Source organism: Nycticebus coucang, chromosome 23, assembly GCF_027406575.1.
Source record: "Nycticebus coucang isolate mNycCou1 chromosome 23, mNycCou1.pri, whole genome shotgun sequence".
In the NCBI taxonomy this organism is placed as follows: domain Eukaryota; kingdom Metazoa; phylum Chordata; class Mammalia; order Primates; family Lorisidae; genus Nycticebus; species Nycticebus coucang.
The window spans coordinates 38,680,561-38,700,134 of NC_069802.1; the positions used below are offsets into that span (position 1 = coordinate 38,680,561).

The 19,574-nt window shown below is 55.3% G+C and overlaps 1 protein-coding gene across 2 annotated transcripts in view; it reads left to right on the forward strand.

Moving 5' to 3' along the window:
• Window positions 1-5,617: 5,617 nt before the first annotated feature.
• The window catches only part of CPLX1 (complexin 1), a 29,470-nt gene continuing 15,513 nt past the window's right edge, over window positions 5,618-19,574 (forward strand). The window contains exons 1-3 of one of the 2 annotated variants that reach the window (XM_053577702.1): window positions 5,618-5,636; window positions 6,529-6,613; window positions 8,038-8,143. In XM_053577702.1, coding sequence (XP_053433677.1) covers window positions 8,113-8,143 — 31 coding nt within the window. In that variant the 5' untranslated portion in view covers window positions 5,618-5,636; window positions 6,529-6,613; window positions 8,038-8,112. Of the gene's footprint in view, window positions 5,637-6,042; window positions 6,614-8,037; window positions 8,144-19,574 lie in introns of those variants that run through there. The other variant, XM_053577701.1, reaches the window with a different exon arrangement.

The window sequence follows — 19,574 nt, forward strand, 5'->3', positions numbered from 1 at the left end:
GGCAGGTTTGGGACTGACCTCCTGCCATGTGGTTCTCAACAACGATCCAAGTCTATCCACACTCATGATTCCCTTGGGGTAGAGAGACACAAAGGTCCTTAGACTGTCACTCTAGAGGGCAGAGCTGGGGCGGCGCCTGTGGCTCAGTCAGTAAGGCGCCGGCCCCATATACCAAGGATGGCAGGTTCAAACCCGGCCCCGGCCGGGCGCCTGTAGTCCCAGCTACTCAGGAGGCTGAGGCAAGAGAATCGCTTAAGCCCGGGAGTTGGAGGTTGCTGTGAGCTGTGTGATGCCATGGCCCTCTACCGAGGGCCATAAAGTGAGACTCTGTCTCTACAAAAAAAAAAAAAGAAAGAAAGAAAAAGAAAAAGTAGAGGGCAGAGCTAGATGGCTTTTTTTGTCTCTGGGAATACTGACAGCCCAGACCTGTTACTAGCCATCCCTGTGTGCAATCACCAAGCTAAGACCGTCAGGGGCCCTCGGAGCTGGGAGCATCAGAGTGGACTGTGCCTGGCACTGTGGACTAGGGCTGTGACTCCAGGCCGGACATTGGCTCAGACTTGGGAACTGGCCTAGAGTATGTTGTGTGGGCAGCCTGAGCTGCTGACCAGACATGAGGCAGACCCTGGCAGCCCTTCCATGGCCCATCTCCACTGCCCCCACCTTCCCTCTGGCCTAGCCTGTTGTCATGGTGACTCAGGCTACAAACTCTTTTCCCAGGGGTCCCTTTTGTCACCCTGTTGGAGCCCACCACCTCCTTTGCCTGGAGAGGACCCCACCTCACTCCTTCCTATAATGCAGGGCCCCTCACAGCCCTGGCCCACCCAATAGGTCCACCATTCTGCCTTCTCCCCAGAGAGCCAGGCATTGCCATCCCAGGGGGCCCTGGCTGGGTATTAAATTTGGCATCTTGAGAAAGTGTGCCCAAGTGTCCCCAATCAGTGAAGGCCTACTCATGCAGCCACACATGCTTAACCTTGATGAAGCACCTACTTGTCCTCCCAGGAGCTCCCCCTCAGGTGCACCAACCCCAGATGCTACTCTCCAGGGGCTCCTCCTCAAGCACTCCTCCCAAGTGTTCCAACCCCAAGTGCTCCTCCCCAATCTCCCAGTGCTCCTTCCATTCCTGCTGGAGCCAGTTGGGTGATTCTGGAAACTCTTTGGGAGGTGGTCTCTTGCCTCCCCATCTCAGGGACCCGTAGACCCCTTCACATGGCCTCAGGGTGGGGCCTTCAATGGTGGCAGGTCTAAAACCTATGTCTGTGGCTCCAGCACAGAAAACAACTTTCAATTCTGTTCCTGCCTAATCCCTATCAAATGCCCATTTGTGGGAAATACTCGTTTGCTTGGTAAATACCTCCTGGCACCCACCCACTCATGCTGGGCCCCATACAAGACTCTGGCTGGGATGGACAGCTCGGACTCAGCTCTGGTGGGCGGTGCCATCTCTGTTCTCTGCTCTGTGCTGCTGCTCAGGGGCACTGTCCATACCCACCCCACCTGATAGGAGCCTGCATGGGGTCAGGACATCCCCGGGCCAGGAGAGACTGCCCATCCATCATTAGAGTCATTTCAGACATCTAGAAGTTGTGGGCAGATCCCAGAGATCCCTGCTTTGCAGCCCTTCCCCAGGACCTAGCTGTCTAGCCCAGTGCCATTTTGAGGGGTTTGCAACATTGTGAAAAACAGCAGAGGACGCAGTAAGGACGTGAGCTCTGGCTCATAGAACACAACTTGCACCACAGTGCCCCATCCCAGACACTGTCCATGCAGCTCAGTCTGGGGCTTGGCCACCTCCACCCCAGCTGACCATGCTCTGGGCCCCATTTGGCTTCTTTGGTCATCCTGCCCTTGTCCCAGGGCCACCCCCTCCCAGCCGTGCAGCAAAAGGCCATTGCTGGGGGCTTCCTGCTAGAGGGCAGGAAGGGCTCGGCTAAGAGGACCAGGCACATAGGTGACTCAGGGACAGGCCATGGGGAACAGTGGCGGGGAAGAGGGAAGGGAGTCTGAAGTGTGGCCACAGGGTTTGCTCCTCTGCTGCCCTCCTGCCATGAGGACAGAGATGGTATTGGTCAGTCTATGAGTGATGTGAGCTGGGCGTGTGGTGCAGACAGCAGTGGCTGAGCTGCCTTTCCCTCATAATGAAGAGGCTGTGGCATCCTGTGTTGGGGGATTTTATGGGGGGCAGTGGCTGCCCTGCTATGTCCTTGGCCTCTGTGTGCCCCTTCAGGTGCTGGGCCATTCTGGCCCCCTGCCCAGCCAGGGTAGAGCTGAAGACACTCAGGACCAGGCCTGTGGGCACCAGGAGCAGAGGGGACAGGCACTAGCTGGAACCGAGGGGCAGAGTGGACAGACCCATCAGGCCTCCTGCTTTGGCAGACAGCTGTGGCCAATCCACTTGTGGAGGCAGTGATGTGGTCAGAGGACGTGGGGGCAGCTCAGCCCATAGAGGTCCCCTGCTGGGAAGGCAACCATGCAGGGACTCCCTAAGACCACACCACCTGCCAGGGCAGCCTTCTCGGTGGTGGCACCTCCTCCTGTACACACAGGGAAGGGGCCTGGGCAAAACTTCCTCGTGGGCATCTGGCAGTTTCGGCAGCTATCATCATGGCCACTCACTTTGTTGATTGTTGAAGACGTACCTTTTTTCATTTCAGCTGGCACAGCTCAGAATGTGGTTTCCTGGTAGAGCCCCTAATGGGATTGTATTTTTTCCTTTCTTTCTTTCTTTTTTTTTGTAGAGACAGAGTCTCACTTTATGGCCCTCGGTAGAGTGCCGTGGCCTCACACAGCTCACAGCAACCTCCAACTCCAGGGCTTAAGCGATTCTCTTGCCTCAGCCTCCCGAGTAGCTGGGACTACAGGCGCCCGACACAACGCCCGGCTATTTTTTGGTTGCAGTTTGGCCGAGGCCGGGTTTGAACCCGTCACCCTCGGTATATGGGGCCGGCCACAGGCGCCGCCCTCTTTCTTTCTTTCTTTTTTTTTTTTTTTTTTTTTTTGAGACAGTCTCAAGCTGTTGCCCTGGGTAGAGTGCCATGGAGTCACAGCTTACAGCAACCTCAAACTCTTGAGCTCAAGTGATTCTCTTGCCTCAGCCTCCCAAGTAGCTGGAACTACAGGCGCCCGCCACAATGCCCAGCTGTTTTTTGGTTGTAGTTGTCATTGTTGTTTGGCAGGCCCGGGCTGGATTCGAACCCACCAGCTCCAGTGTTTATGGCTGGTGCCCTAGCTGCTTGAGCTACAGGCGCTGAGCCTGTATTTTCTTTTTATTGAAATGAAAGTCGCACAGCGTAAAATGGACCATTTTCTAGTGTGCATCTCAGGGGCACGGGGTGCAGCCACCGCTCTAGTTCCAGAACATGTCATCGCCTCAGGGGACCCCATGCCGTACCCTGTCTCGCCTGTCCATGTGGTCTGCCTGGACATTTCAGCTGAGCAGAATCACGCAAAACATGGCCTGTGGCATCTGGCTCTTTCATCCATGCTGCCACCTAGGTCAGAGTGTCACCCCTTTCTGAGGCTGAGTGATGTCCCTTGTACAGAGGGACCACAGTCTGTGTCCTCTGCCCAAGGGCACTGGGCTACATGTAAATGTGGGTGTGCACCTCAAGTGGAGCATGGGGCCTGTGGGGACTGCACGAGCAGCCTAGGAAGGCAGGTCAGTGCTCACACACCCGACACAGACATGTATAGGCTGGTTTGGGGGCAGTTGTCACCGTCCACTCTTTTTTCCACAGGTGCTGGCTGGCCCCAGGTGGCACAGTCTTGGCACAAGGAACAGCAAGGGATGAGGCAAAGGCCTTTATGTGGGGGACTTGGCTCTTGACAGATCTGTCTGGGCGTATGGGGGAGCTTGGGGAGCATCCACAGACGTCCTGAGGGGCACAGGAATGGGGTGGCCTGGGTCCTGTGAGCTTAGGGACATTACCTCAGAGCATCCACTGTGGCTCTAAGACTCTTCAAGGTACCCAGTGGCCTGTGTACACCACCTGTTAGTCATTCACAGGGTCCCGAAAGGCAGAGGGCTCAGCCTCTTAGTGATCTTTGGTGGCTCCACCTGGACTCCCCTGTCCCTGGGGTTCTTGCCTGGGACTCAGAGAGACCACCCTGCCTACACAACCTGCTCAACCACCCCTCACTCCTTGCCCCTCCTCTCCTTTCCCTCCCTCTTCCCTGTCCCTTCCTTTCCCCCTTCCCCAGCCCCCCTCTTACCCCTTCCCTCACCTCTGCAGCTGGAGGGTGCTGGCCTGGGCAGCAGGTGACTCAGGACCTGTCCCTGGAGGTGTTTCCAGCCCTGGTCAACAGTCGCCCAGCCAAGCCATGGGCCCTGGTGGGGCTCAATGTCCTCAGGGCCATGTCCCCATAGTCATGGTGCTGCCCTTAGAGCTGCCCTGTTGACTGCAAGGCTCAGACCAACTTGAGGTGAGCTCAGGTGGGAACAGAGTGCTGTGGCCACCTTAGGTCCTGAGCCCCTCCACAGGGCTCCTGCCAGACATCCCTGCACCTGCTTCAGCCCAGGGGCAGGCTCAAGGTAGGGCTTCTGGGGGCTGGGGTTTTTCTTGGGTCTCTGTGCTAGTCCTAGCTCCTGAGAGGCTTCTGGAGGGTGGGGGTCTCAGAGGTAGGGGCAGCGTGGATAGTCACCTGGAGCCAGACATCCTTGACTGGCCTGAAGGCCTGGCAGTGTCATTCACAGAGAAGGGTCCCCTCTGATCTGCAGCCAGGGAGTCTGTCACATGAAGGTCAGCAGAAGTGGCCTCTGGTGTTGGGCTGAAAGGCTTGGAGATGACTCAAGGTAACTGCTGGGTGAGATGCTCTCTCCATCCCCAAGTCCAATCCTGGAGGCAGGTGGAGAAGAGACACTGGTGTGAAGGTGTCAGGCCTGCCCCCGGAATAGGAGCACCTGGGCCTAGCCCACTAGGGGGGCCTGAGTGAGGCAGGGTGAGTCTGGCCAGCAGCCACAGCACTTTCTAGGATTCCAGGACAGCATCTGAAGCACTGCCAGCCATTCAGCTGGAGTAGCACCTCCCTCAGGGATAAACTCACAGGTGTCATGACCTCTAGCCAGCTGGGTCCTGGACACTGGACTTTTCTCTACCTGCTGATGGCACCATGGCCTCGTTAGGTCCATGGACATTCCTACTGCTGTGGACACATCTGAACTCAGAGTCAGGGATCCGTCCAGCCATGATGGATCAACCAGGGCTGTCTATCCTGTCCACCTCCTCCACATCTCTGTGAAAACCTGGACAGGCACATCCAAGGCCTCCAGGCCCACAGAACACCCTGGGTCATTAGCCTGCTCTGCAACCTGCTGATAGCTATTCCCTAGGACCTGAGGCTTCCTCTGGGCACTCCAGGGCTGAGGTGCCTCCCCCTGGACTAGACCAGGTGGCCCTGCAGTGGCCGCTTGCCTAGGCACCTGTCCCTGCCACAGGTACAGACCTCTGGATGGCCCATGGCTGAGGGCCTGTGGTCCCTTCCCACTGGGCAGGCAGTTCCAGGCCACCTCTCTCACAGTGGTATGACTCAGCAGAAGGAGATGGTGGTCAGTTAATGCAGTGGCCAGGATTCTCCGTTCCTGGGCGAGTACCTCAAGCAGCAGTTTTAAGCCTGAACAGCTCTAGGAGGTCCAGGTGAGCCCCCAACCCTTGTTGAGCCGTTGGCCCCTCCCCACAGCCAGACGTGGTGCAGCAACTGCAGAGCAGTGACCCGCAGGCCGACCGGTGCAGCCACCTCGCCCTCCCGCGGAGCAGCCTCTGCAGAGGAAATCCGGATGGCTCGGGGAGGGGGCGGCCTCGCAGGAGGGCTGCGGCGACGGCCCCCCCCAGCCCGGCCCGCAGTGACCTTCCGGCGTCCGTACTGGCTCCTGCCTTGCGCAGCCCAGACACCGCCTCCTCTGCCGCCTCTGCCGGCCCGCCTCAGCTGCAGCCGCCCAGGCCCCCAAACATCCCCGGGGGGCTTTTGTCCCCTAAATTGAAATTCAGCGTGTCTCCTTTTCTCGGTGACTTTATTACACTGAAAGATAGCCCTGGCTCGGTGTGCGGGTCTCGTCCCTCGAGGGGCTGGGCGGGGGGACGGGCTTAGGGTCTGGGAACGCCCTTTTTCCACCCCGGGGTGCCCGAAGCAGCTGGAGGCGCCCGGGCCCAGCCAGATGGGGGGCACGGCGACCCCCGCCCCCTTCCTGGGCTAGCGAGGACTCTTCCGACTCGCGGTTTTGCACGTGCGGGGCCCAGCGCCCACAAGGCTCCCCGCAGGGTTGGAGGGGATGGCAGTGGGATTCCGAGTTGAAGGGCCGGCCGGGGTCTCGCACTGGCTCGGAGACGGCTCCCGAAGGCCCGCAGCGTTGCCCGGGGCAGGTTCGGGGAGACGCGCGCGGTCCCGCGGCTCCAGGCCCACCCAGCTGGTGTCCACGGCCCCGCCCCTTGATGCTCCCTTCCCCCGCCCTCCTCGTCACGCCCGGCGCTGGCGCGGGCTGGGGGCGGGAAGCACCTCCGTGTGACGCGCCCTCCCCGCGGTGCCCTTCAGCCGCCGCCGCAGTTCGCTCCTAGCCACATGGACCCGGCCGCCCCGAGCGCTCCCTGCCACTGACCGCGCGCCTGGCCCTGGAAAGGTAACCGATGCCCCTGGGCACAGCCTGCTCTTCTGTCTCATTTTCCCTCTCCCCTTCCCGGCCCCTGTGCCGCCTGCTCCTCTTGCGCGGCCCGGGTGCCCCTGCGCCCCCTTCCCGGTCCCGGCGCCCTTGTGCCCTTCCCTTGCCCCAGTATCCCTGCACCCCGGCGCCCCTGCTCCGGCTTCCCGGCTCGCGGGGTGAGCCTGTGGCTGGCGCTGTCCACCGGCGTGGTGCTGAAGCGGCCCCGGCGGTCCTGGCCCCGCACCTGCGTCTTTCTCGCTCCTCCCCAGCACCAGTCTCCCGGTCTCCTCCCTCGTCCTCTTCCTTCTTTCCTCTCTCCTGGCGCGCTCTTGTGAGGGCCACTAGGCAGAGCCGGCTCGCCCGCAAAGCTAAGGGGTGCGGTAGCCGCTGGAACCCTAGCTGGCCAGGGCGTGGGTGGAAGCGCTGGAGTGTCCGTCCTTGCAGGAACTCCCGCAACACTGGAGCCGCTCTGCGCTGGGCCCTGCCGTGCCCCTCCCGCTTAAAAGCCAGGGGAGAAGTTTGGAGAGTCTGCTTGGTGCAGCAAGGGCACCCCTGTGCATCAGTGCTCTAAGGGGCACTGCCTGTCCCCACATTCCCCAGCCATGAGGATCTCTGTCCTCTGCAGAGGAAAAAGCAGTAAAACAGTCTTTCCAGGGACCCAAGTTATCCTGACAGGAGAGACCCCACAAAGGGGGTCCACTGAGACTGCTGTAATTTTACAGGAAGTATCCCCCAGAGTGCCCACTGCCTGGGAGGAGCCCTGGGGCCTGGAGCATCCCACCCAGCAGGCGCAGGTGTCGGGTGGTCTGCCTGCCTTTGTTCCCTGCGGGCTGAGTCCTTGGGGTTTCTCCACTCTCATCCCTTTTACTGGGGGCAGAGGGCACTGGGGTCTCCTCAGGGTGAAGGCTGGCCCCTAGTATCAGAAGCCTCAGGACCATCCCTGGGGGGCACCCACTCAATGATCTATCACCTTAAGCCTTCTCCCCGTCTTGGCCTCTTCAGAGCAGTCACCTTCAAATGCCCCCTGGGCCCCGCCCCCGCTTAACTCAGGCTGGCATGAGACTTCTCTGGATTCCTCTGAGCTATGTCCCCATACGGGGAGCGCTCCCCCTGCAGACTGCTGAAGGCTAGCTTCAGAACCCCTGAGGTAATGTGGAGACCACTTTGTGGGCTGGCTGGGGGCCTGGAGCCTGAGCACGCTGGTGTGTTGTGGGGACGCCCCCCAAAGTAGGGCACTCGAGGTACCCTTCCCAGTGGGGGGGGGTCCAACCTGCAAAGTGTTGGGGCAGGGAACGAATGGTGGTCCCTGCAGCCCAGACTGTGGCTCCGGCGAAGGTCAGGAAGGTGTAGAAAGAAGCTCAGGCCTGGTCAGGGTGACTGGTGACCATCTTGTTCTCCCCCAGGAGGAGGACCCCTGGCCATACTTGAATGTGAGTTCTGAGCCTTGGACGAGTCACTGAGGAACCTGAGCCACCGTCATGGAGTTTGTGATGAAGCAGGCCCTGGGAGGTAGGGAGTGGGCATGGGTTTGGGAGGTGGGGATGGACCACCTAACAGGCAGGCCCAGCTACTGCTCAGCCTGCACACTGCACAGCACACACATAGAGCCCCCTGCAGATCCCACACGGCCTTTGTAAACACACCTGAACCCCCTCCAAAGGAGCCCCGGGTCAGGGTGCAACTGTGTCTGGCAGCATCCTGATCCAGCATTTGGTGTGGAGGGGGTCAGGAAGGACTAGGCAGGTGGGGAGGGTGCCGGGCATATAGGAGGTGCAGGCCTTTGCATCAGGAACCAGGGTGGGGGCAGGCAGGCCTGGGACACAGGTGAGGACCTCGTGGGCTTCACCCGGTTGGGCAACACTGTGCACAGGAGGCAGGAGGAAGAACAGCTGTGTGACCTGCTGTCCCCCAAGGAGGCAGTTCAGCCTGTTGTGTGTGCACTTCAGGAGCAGGGCCCCTTCCAACCTCCCAACTGCTATTTGAAGGGAACCCTGTCTCCTCTTGGCCCACAGCCATCTTTGTGGCCTAGGACTGGGAGCAGTCATGGACAGTGAGTCCCTGGCCTAGAGATGGGTGGCCCAATGGGCTCAGGGGCAGGTCCACAGTGGCACAGATGTGTCCCAAAGAACTTAGGCCTGTAGGACTTGGGGGCTGTTCTGGGCAGCTCCCCTGGGTCAGCATCAGCTCCCAGAGCACCCAGGAAGGGAGCCTGCAGCCAGCACCTGACTCTGCCATCAGGGTGGCCTCTGTGGGGAACATCTGACCTGGTTCTGTGAGCCTGGGAGTTTTTGTCCAGAGTGGGGAGTAGGCTGGGCATAGTGCCAGGGCCCCAGGCAGATGGGGGGACTCCACCACACCCAGGAGGCGCACACACGCAGCTGTCTCCTGGAGGATGTCTGTGCTTTTGCTCAACATAAATTAAATGAAAAGACGTTTGAGCCTGGCCCAGGGCCACAGACTTCTTGGTCAAGGTTACGGCTAATTATAATGATTACATCACCAACATGTTTTCTGTATGAGCCAGCATCTTTACCGGGCGGGACCAGGTTCCACCCAGGGCATCCCAGGCTGTTACAGACAATTAATCAGGTGGCTAATTCAGGCTCTGAGGTGGGTTTTTAAGAAAACTGAAATATCTGCTTTGTCTGTCTGCATGGCTGAAATTAGCAGGGTAATTGCCAGCCTGAATTCCCTCTTTGTTTCTTGTCATCCCAAAGTTTCCTCTGCACTGGTGATGGGCAGGCACTGGGGACATCGTGACAGAGGGGGGTAGCTGGTGGGCCTCAGAGTCTCTGCAGCCAAACATGGCCAAATCCCCCCCAGGTTTGCTTGGTGGAGCTCATGGCTGTGTGAGACCCAGCGCCACTGCTAGAGACTATTCCTGCCCCCAGCTCTGCTCCGCACCAGCCAAGTCACTCTTGCCATCTCAGAATTAGTGTGGGCCAGAGGGAAGAAACTGGCAGGCAAAGGGGCAGGAAAGAGGCCAGGGAGAGGGTAATGAGAAACCAGTTGGAGGTAGAGCTAGGAAAGGAAAATAACAGCCCAGAAACAGAGATGGAGAGAAACAGAGAGGCAGAAATGTGCTCAGCAAGGAATAGACAGAGGTGAAAACTGAGCAAGTGTTCAGCAGAGTGGGGAGAAGGAGACAGGAGAAAGAGACAGAGACGACTGAAGTCAAAACAGCAGGAACGTAGCATCAGGCAGCACACAGATAGCACCCACACATCCGCACGCACACATGTGCACAGGGAAAGACTCACAGAAGCAGGCAAGGAAGGCTTTGGCGGCGGAGGAGCTGCCTTTCAGGGGATGGGACTTGCTGTGCTTAGGGCAGCATCCAGCTCACTGACCACAGATCCTGTCTTCTGACTGTGCTGGAGATGCAGGATTCCCACATGGAGCAGACAGGGCATATCTGGTTCCTAGGTGGCCAGTCTGGGGCTTGGGTGGCCTGGTGCAGGAGCGGGGCCTTGGGGGATGCTGTCTCTTCGAGCCTCCACCTTTGCCTAGCAGGACCCTCACATGGCAGGGCAGAGCCTCAACTGAGACCGGGGAGGAGCCAGGAAGCAGGGCTCTGAGCTGAAGCAATGGCAGTGATGGGCTGGAATTCAGGGACAGCCTGTTCAGGGAGGAGCTCAGGGTGCCAGCTGGGGTGGCCAGGAGTTCTGGGAATCCAGTGTGGACGCCTGCACCCTGCCCAGTTTCTGCAGCCTCCCTGAGGGGCCCTGGCTCTGTTGCCTGCTGAGCCCCCCACACATACACACTGGTAACCAGGGAGCAGGGTGAGGATCTGGGGGTTCAATGCACCAGAAGAGAAGGTGCCAGGAGCAGCAGCCGGGACTTAGGGCCTGTGGCCTTCCCCCAGATAGCCTTTGGACCTATTCCAAGGTAGGATGAGTGGCCAGACGGGTGCAGAGGCTCTGGACCTTAACTCTGTCTGTCCTCCCCCTCTGATTTTTCGACTGTGCCCCATTCAGGGCTCAGTCCTTCCTGCTTGGTCTGTGGGCCGTGGCCCTCAGAGCCTAGCCAGACTTCCAGGTCCTCACGTGCTGTGACCCCCACCTGGTCCCTGTCCCGTCTGCACCCACACAGCTGCCTCAGGGGTCACTCACATAACCTCTGGGTTCCCAGCTGCAGGGTCCAGGGATATGAGAAGGTGGCCAGCTGGGGCCATGGGCCTCACTAGGGCAGGACAGGCAGGCTTCCGGCATCTATATTGCTAGTTCTGCCATGCCAGGGACAGCCCTGCCCTGTGCTGGTAGCTTGGGCCTTGCAGGGCCTTGGGAGGGTGAGCCTATCCATCCACCTTCACAGCTGCTGCCTGGACAACAGCCCCTGGCCCTGGAAGGCACCTTCTAGCACCTGCCATGCACACGCCAGACAGGGCCATTATCCCTCTGACTTAGCAGTTGTGTGTTGTGGGCCCACTGTGTGTGGGGACCCCTGGGTGTGGACACAGGCAGGGCCGGGGGTGGAGAGGATACTCTTGGGGCCAAATTGTGCAAGAAATTGTCCAGCTGTTAGTAAATTCATTCTTCTCACCAAGAGAGTGCCCTCAAAGCTTTAGCAGGTTTGGGGCCATCCCCAGGTATAAATAAGCCTATGTTAGTGTTCAGCCTGTTCAGGCTGCTGCAGACTGCTGACTGCCCTCGGTGTAGGAAGCTTGCCTGTGGCCCCTTTGTGGTAAGGTAGCCTCAACCTGGGCCAGGCACATCTACAGGGATTTGGGGTGCGGGGTCCTCAGGGGGTCTCCCTGGGGCCAGGACATGGTATTGTGCCCTACAGGGAACATGCATGGTTGTGGGGAGACTGATTGTATCAGGCAGAGGTGGTTATGGTGGCTTGAATGACCAGCTCAGTGCTCACTCACCATTCTCAGTGACACTCTCTGCCCAGAACACACTTGGATCCCAGGGGTGGTGGCTGAGGGTGCAAGAGGGAGGAGAGAGCATGGAGGACTGCATGCAGCAGGAACCACTATGCACAGTCTCCCCACAGTGCCTGCCCCAGCCCAGCCTCCTCACTTTCACACCCCCACCCCTGCCTCAACCAAGCAGGCCTCTGTGACTCTGATGGCTTGGCCAGTGTGGACAGGCCAGTCTGAACCCCACTGAGAGGTAGGGTACTGGTCTACCTGTGGGGAGGGAGGAAATAAATGGGGGAAGGGGGAAGAAAGCACTCTGTAGACATAGTCAGGGTTCCAGGGTGAGAAGAGGGTCATTACTGCCTAGGCCAGGGTGGACAATGGAGATGTGTCTCACGAACAAGTCAGGCAGGTAGGCAGGACCCCCCTTAAACAGAGCCTGGGGGGCTGCCTGTGGTCAGGGAACCTCTCCACACCCCCATGGGTGGTAGGCTTTGAGCTGTCCATCCCCAAAGGCATGAAGACTGCCAGTGTCCACTTGATATATGTGGGATGTGGAGGAGAATCTCCCTCTGTAACCAAAGGCCACCAGAGCAAAGAGCCTAGTTGGGAAAGCCCCTCCCTCAGACACACTGTGGCTATTTCCAGTGCCTCCTCCCCCCCAGGGACACCAACTTGGGGTGTAGCTCTCTCCATCTGAGCTCCTTCCTCACTGTACCTTCTAAGACCTCAGATCAGGACCATGGAGGCTGCCTGGCAGCCAGGGTCCTGTCCTGACTTCAGGTGTCCACCCAGGGGCTATACACCAAGGGCAAGGCCATGTCCTGCCCTGTCCCAGGCCACGGTCCCACCTGCTCCCACCCTCTCTGCTCGTGCCCAGTTTGGAGCTCAGCCAGCTCTGCTCACCAGGGCCTCTCTTGTGCTGTGGCAGGTCTAGGCAGTCTGGTATCCCGCCACTTCTTGCTCCACTGGACACTGGCAAGGCCAGGTTCTCTGGACAGTGAAGCTGCAGGCTGAGCTGGACTGTGGGGGACATAGTAGATCAGAGAGGAAGCTCTCAAATTCCACGTGGGGAAGATGTTCTGGGCTGCAAGGAGCAGAGCTGGAGGGAGAGTAGCTTGAATCAGTTGACTCAGTGCCAGGAGGTTGCCCAACTGCTCAGCAATGCCACTAGGGACTTGGTGCCATCAGCTTCCACCTTTATCCTCATTGGTGCTTCCAGGCTCAGCCTGCTCCTCACAGTCTCAAAGTGGCTGCTTCACCTCTAGCATTACATCCACAGCCAGGGAAGGAAGATGGGGAAGTGCTAAGGGACACTCCATCTGTTTAGCAGATGCCTTTGTGGAATCTCAAGAGGGCTTCCACTGAGGTCTTGTGAGCTAGAAGAGGGAAATGAGGGCCAAGGCAGGCATGTCACCCTCTAACTGGGGGAGGGCATTGGCAGGAGCTTGCAGTGCTGACTCAAATCCAACGTGGGAAATCTAGATTTTTGAGTGTAGAACCCTAGACAATTGAGCCCAAAACCAGTGTCCTTCCTCCCTGTCTCACCCCTTAGAACAGGGGTTGTCCTTGGCAGGTGGCAGCAAACACTTGATGATAAAATACCAACACTTGTTCAGGAGACTTCATAGACGCCACTCAGCAGAGACAGCTCTTACCCCAACCTCTCCACAGCTGCAAGGACACTTCAGAGAAACTTGTTTTCCTCCTGAAACCCTACAGGATGGTCCTTTCTTCAGGAGAGATGTTCTTGGTTGATTAAGCTCCATTCAATTACAAATGCTTTAGTCCCATCTTGGGAATGAAATAGATATAATATACTTCAGCTGATAAAGTCCTTTATTTTCTTGCCTTTTCGTTTGGTGAGAAATTCTGGTTGGGATTAAAGCATGTGTTTGAATAGCCCCCGGGGGATGAGACTCTCTGAAAACGTCAGCCACTACCAGGCTGGCTCCAGGAACAGTGGGAATTTAATAATGGGCGTTGAATGGAACAGGTAATGGATGAAAACGGCACAGTGCACATCAAGTCCAGAGAACTTGGCCGTATAAAACCCAAACCCAACTCTAAAGTGGGGGTCAGACAAGGGGAACAAAGGTGCTGGCGGCAGCCTGTCCTCCACCATGGTGGGCTGCCGGCTCTGGCTAAGTGCAGGGTCCTTCTGAAACTCCTGGCTATTGGCGGCGACAGAGGACCTGCCCAGAGGAGCCTGTTTCTGCCAGGGAGGATGGACTCTGGTGGGGACAGAGAAGCCTCGTCTGGCCCAGAGTCTCTCCAGACCCCACATTGTCTGCTGTGGCCAGCATTATCCTTGCTCAGGGACATCTGGAGATGTCTTGAATCTCCTGAATCACAGTGAGTGAGGCCCCTCTCACTCCTCACAGGGGCCAGGGCCTCTAGCTTCCTTCTGGTAGGGAGGGTGGGGTCCACCCCGGCCCCATTCTATCTGTCCTTCGTAGGTCAGGGTGTGAGTGTGGGCACCTTGCTCAGACTGAGGCCAGGAGCTCTAGGAGCCTGTGGCTGTATTGGTGCTCCTTAGTCTGAGGCAATGTGTCCTCTTGGCACTGTTGGCCATTCCTGGGCCTCAGTCTGTGCCCTAACATTTCCGAGGAAACCAGTGGCCTCGACCTGCTGTGCCGGGCTAAGCCTCGGACTGCCTGAGGCACTTATAGGCCCCTCTTCTGGGCCCGTGACACCTCGGCCTCATCCTATTACCAGATGACATGCCCATGGTAGCAACTGCCACCCCTGCCCCAGCCTGAGGCTGAGGAATCCAGCCATTTGTGTAGCAAGTAGGTGCCACTGAGTGTCAGACTAAATGCAAGCTGGCAGCTGTACCGTCTTGGCTCTGTTTGGGTTCTTTAATTGGCATTTTCGTCTCACCTCTGTCTCCATTTGTCTTGATCTTGAAAGCCAAGATTAGACACTCCACCTGGAGCCTGGCTCGGCGGGCCAGGACAGCACTTCCACATTCTGACCACATTCGGCATCTCTAGGGCCCTCCCCAGAGCTGCCCCAAGCAAGCAGATAAAGGTTTACAAAACCACAAAAGGAGTTGACAGGGAGCAAGGAGGTATCTGGGCTCTTCATTGTGTGTACAAAACAGAAAAGACACCTCCAGGGAAGGCAGGGAACTGCACTGCGCCCAGCTCACCAAATTTTCTTTTAAAAACCTTCCATAGGGGCCGGGTGCAGTGGCTCACTCCTGTAATCCTAGCACTCTGGGAGGCCGAGGTGGGTGGATTCCCTGAGCACATGAGTTCAAGACCAGCCTGAGCCAGAGGGAGACCTCATCTTTAAAAAGAAAAAAAAGGGGGTGGGGGGCAGGTGTTGTGGCACGGTGCCTGTAGTCCCATCTACTCAGGAGGTTGTGGCAAGAGGATCACTTAAGCCCAAGAGTTTGAGGTTGCTGTGAGCTATGATGCCAGAGCACTCTAACCAAGGGCAACAAAGTAAAACTCTGTCTCAAAAAAAAAAATCCTTCCATGGAGGGGCCAGACACAGTAGCTCATACCTGTAATCCCAGAATTCTAGGAGGCCGAGGCAAGAGGGTTGCTTCAGCTTAGGAGTTTCAGACCAGCCTAAGCAAGAGTGAGACCCCCATCTCTACTAAAAAAAATAAAAACACTAGCTGAGTGTGGTGGTGGGCGCCTGTAGTTTCAGCTACACGGGAGGCTGAGGCATGAAGAAGGGTTGAGCCCAAGAGTTTGAGGTTGCTGTGAGCTGTGATGACTCCACAGCACTCCAGGCTGGGCAGCACAACAAGACTGTGTCTTAAAAAAAAAAAAAAAGGTGGCCTGTAGCTCAGTGAGTAGGGCACCAGCCCCATATACCGAGGGTGGCGGGTTCAAATCTGGCCCCCGGCCAAACTGCAACAACAACAAAAAAAATAGTCAGGCATTGTGGTGGGTGCCTATAGTCCCACCTACTCAGGAGGCTGAGGCAAGGGAATCACCTAAGCCCAGGAGCTGGAGATTGCTGTAAACTGTGACAAAAAAAATTTTTTTCGCAGTGCTTTGGAGCCTGCAATCCCTTTTAAAACATTGTTTAGCTCTAATTGCCAGAGGCAAGGATGACATAGCAAGTTGAGCCCTTGCAGGTATTCTGGGGCTCAGAACTGGTTTATATCCTCCCTGCTTCTTTCCCATCTTTTGGTCCTCATCTGTTATCTAGATCTGGAGGATTAGTGTAACACTGTTTTCTTACTATACAAAAATATTTTGATCTTTGCAACCACTTTTATAAGTGATTTTTTTTTTTTTTTTGTAGAGACAGAGTCTCACTTTACCGCCTTCAGTAGAGTGCCATGATGTCACAGGACTCACAGCAACCTCTAGCTCTTGGGCTTCCGCGATTCTCCTGCCTCAGCCTCCCGAGCAGCTGGGATTACAGGCGCCTGCCACAATGCCCGGCTATTTTTTGGTTGCTGGGTTCAAAAGTTCAGCCAGGGCTGGGTTTGAATCGCCACCCTCAGTATATGGGGCCGCCACCCTACTCACTGAGCCACAGGCGCCACCCTATGGCTCAAAGGAGTAGGGCGCCAGCCCCATCTGCTGGAAGTGGTGGGTTCAAACCCAGCCCCTGCCAAAAACTGCAAAAGAAAAAAAAAAAACATACCTAATATAAGTGATTTTTATTTGAAACTTGAAAGTGTATTTTTACCTATTGTTAAAATAGTGAGTGTCTATTGTAGAGAATTAAAATAATATAGAATTGATATGGAAAATTGAGATGCTACATTGTTGTAAAATCATTCATTACTTGATTTTTTTTTTTTCTGGTTTTTGGCCGGGGCTGGGTTTGAACCCGCCACCTCTGGCATATGGAACCGGCGCCCTACTCCTTGAGCCATAGGCGCTGCCCTCATTACTTGATTTTAACATATTTTTCAAGTGGTTGCCTTCAAATCCATTTTTAATTTTAAGAGACTGGGCAAAGTCCTTAGTGCTGTTGGTATAATAGGACTAGTGTGTGGAGTCACCAGGTTAACATCAAGGTTGGTGAGAAGAATCAGGCCAGATGAATATGGTTTAAAATAGCTCAACAATAAACATTGTAACAAAGATAATTTCCCTTAGCAAGTGTTTTAGTCTCAAGGACAAACAACAACAGATCTTCGAATGGTGAATGTTTCAGGAAAATCTGTCCATTTTGTAGATTTAGAAAGAATCTCATCTTTCTGGTGATGAGATGCAAAGAAAGTGCAGATGTCCCTCCCAGCTGTGGGAACTCTCATGGATCCTCCCCATCCACCCTAACTAAGGCCTGGGGTGGACACAGGCTTTGGAGTTGTATTGACAGCCTTGAAGATGTTTTGTTAAGTGCCACTGAGACTGGTGACTTACAAAGTCAGTTATAATTTTAATTAAGAATGAACAAGAGAATGCAGATCTTGAGACAGTGTTTCTCAAGGTCCACTCAGGTGTCCTGGTGTTCACTACCCCACAGGGCCATCTCAGGCATCTTTGTCATTTGTTTGTTTCCTCTAATGGCTCAGGGGCATTTAACACTTACAGACCTGCCTCTGCACTCCCTCTATGGGTCAGTAACTGGTGCTATTATCTTTTGACCATGTAAATACTGGTTCGAGGGCTCGGCCCGTTAGGGCACCAGCCACATACACCTGAGCTGGCAGGTTAGAACCGGCCCAGGCCTGCTAAACAATAATGACAACAAAAACAACAACAAATAGCTGGGTGTTGTAGCGGGTGCCTGTAGTCCCAGCTACTTGGGAGTCTAAAGCAAGAGAATCTCTTAAGCCCAAGAGTTTGAGGTTGCTGTGAACTGTGACGCCAAGGCACTCTACCAAGGGTGACATAATGAGACTCTGTCTTAAATAAATAAATAAATAAATAAATACTGGTCCCTGGAGCCAAGCAGTATGCCATGATTGTGTTTCTCTCTCATGAACCCTTTTGTTTGTTCTGTAGTGAATATTCTGTTGACCTAAATTGCCATGTACTATCTCTGAGACTCCACACATCCTCTAGCAGACTTCATCACAGTTCCCCGGGCACCCAATGGGCAGGGCTGCAGTCCCCCTCCCTGGGGCAGCCCTCAGGACACAGCAGGGCACTCCCTAGACCATTAGCAGCAGTGGCCTGGAGTCTCCTCGCTCTCTCCCTTTCTGAGAAAGCATGTATGGAAACTAAAGCCTGCACCTTTATTCTTCTGCACAATTGATAGTTAGGCTGGGTATAAAATTCTATATTCCAAAGAATTTCTTCCCAGCAGAATCCCAATCTGAATTAAAAAAAAAAAAATTCCCTTAGCATTGTGGAGCTTTTTTGTTGTTGTTGTTGTGTTTTTTTTGTTGTTGTTGTTTGTTTGTTTTGTTGTTGTTGTTGTTTCAGCTTTTTTTTTTTTTTCTTTTCTCTCTTGGAGACAGAGTCCTACTCTAGCCCTGGGTAGAGTGCCATGGCGTCATAATAGCTCCCAGCAACCTTGAACTCCTGGGCTCAAAGTGATCCTTCTGCCATAGCTTCCAAGTAGCTGGGACTATAGGTGCCTGCCTGCCACACCTGGGTAATTTTTCTATTTTTAGTAGAGATGGGGTCTCGCTCTTGTCAGGCTGCAGTCTGGTCTTGAACTTCTGGGTTCAAGTCATCTCCTTATGGGCCTCCCCGAGTGCTGGAACTACAGGTGTGAGCCACCGCTCCCGTCTGTTGTTCCAATCTCTGATGTTGCTGTTGGAAAGTTGAAGCCACCCTGACTTCTAGCACTTTGTCTATGACCCGTATTTTCTCTCTGGAGACTTTTACAGTTTCCTCTTTGATCCTGGCATTCTGAAATTTCAAAATTTCAAGACTTTACCGTGAGTCTTCTTTCATCCACCCTGCAGGTGCCTCACTTAGCTCCAGAAAATTTCCCCATGGCCTCCTTGCTGTCCTGCCTCCCCCCCCGCCCAGGATTGTCTTGTCCAGCCCCACTGCGACTCCCCACACTGGCTGGCTGTGCTTTCTCTTCTGTTGACTCTCTCTATGGCTTTTGCACTAATCTCTGGGATATTTCCTTAATTTTATCTTCTAACCCTTCAACTAAATTTTCAACTACATTTTTAATGTCTGCATTTATGTTTTTGATTTCTTAGAGTCCTCTCTGTTTCCTAAATTTCCCTTCTTTTTACAAATTTCCCCCCTATTTCCTGTGCTGTCTGTTTCCACTGAGTTCTGTTTTGGGAGCCCCTAGATAAGTTGGGGTCCTAGTGCCTTGGTGGGCTGTGAAGAGTAGACCAATGTGCCTTCATGGGGTAGTTCACTTGGTGGATGGCCCATGACCAGGGGCCCCTCACATGGGCAGGTGTCCTTGTGACCATCGTTTGACCCATGTCTAGTTGTACCTGGCTAACCCCTGTTCTGCTGCTGGGAGCCTGACCAGCATCTTCAGGAAAACCCTGCCTGGGTTGCCCCCTGGTTCTCCACACAGAAGGTGCAAATTTCAGTGCACATGACAGGAGATGGGCTCAGACATGTGTCCCCTGCAATCCCACCAGGGGGGCATCCTCCATCTTGGTCTTGGGAGGCCAGAGTGAAGAGCGTTATTACAAAAGGAGACAGGGCAAATGCCAGGAAGATCTGTTTAAAGGTAGTGATGGGAGCCTGGTCTGCCAGGCAGGGAAACTGCTCTGAGTTCTCTCTGGCATGGCTTGCACCCACTGCATGTCTGGTTTGCTGCTTTCTGCATGCTGAAGACTGTCCTCTGCTGCACATTCACACAACCGAGTCATGAAAAGCCTTGTTGGGAGTCAAGGGGGATAAACACGGGGTGAGCTGGGTTTTGTGCCTGGGAATCCCCAAATATCAGCCACTTTAGGCCTTTGGTGGGGTGTGGTTCCGTTTCCCAGAAAGGGACCCACATAGCTAGTGGTGGGTCTGAGATGGGCAGTAGCACAATATACCAAGACTAAGTGTATTAAACAATGGAAATTTATTTATTTATTTATTTATTTTATTATTATTTTTTTTTTTTGTAGAGACAGAGTCTCACTTTACTGCCCTCGGTAGAGTGCCGTGGCATCACACAGCTCACAGCAACCTCCAGCTCTTGGGCTTATGTGATTCTCTTGCCTCAGCCTCC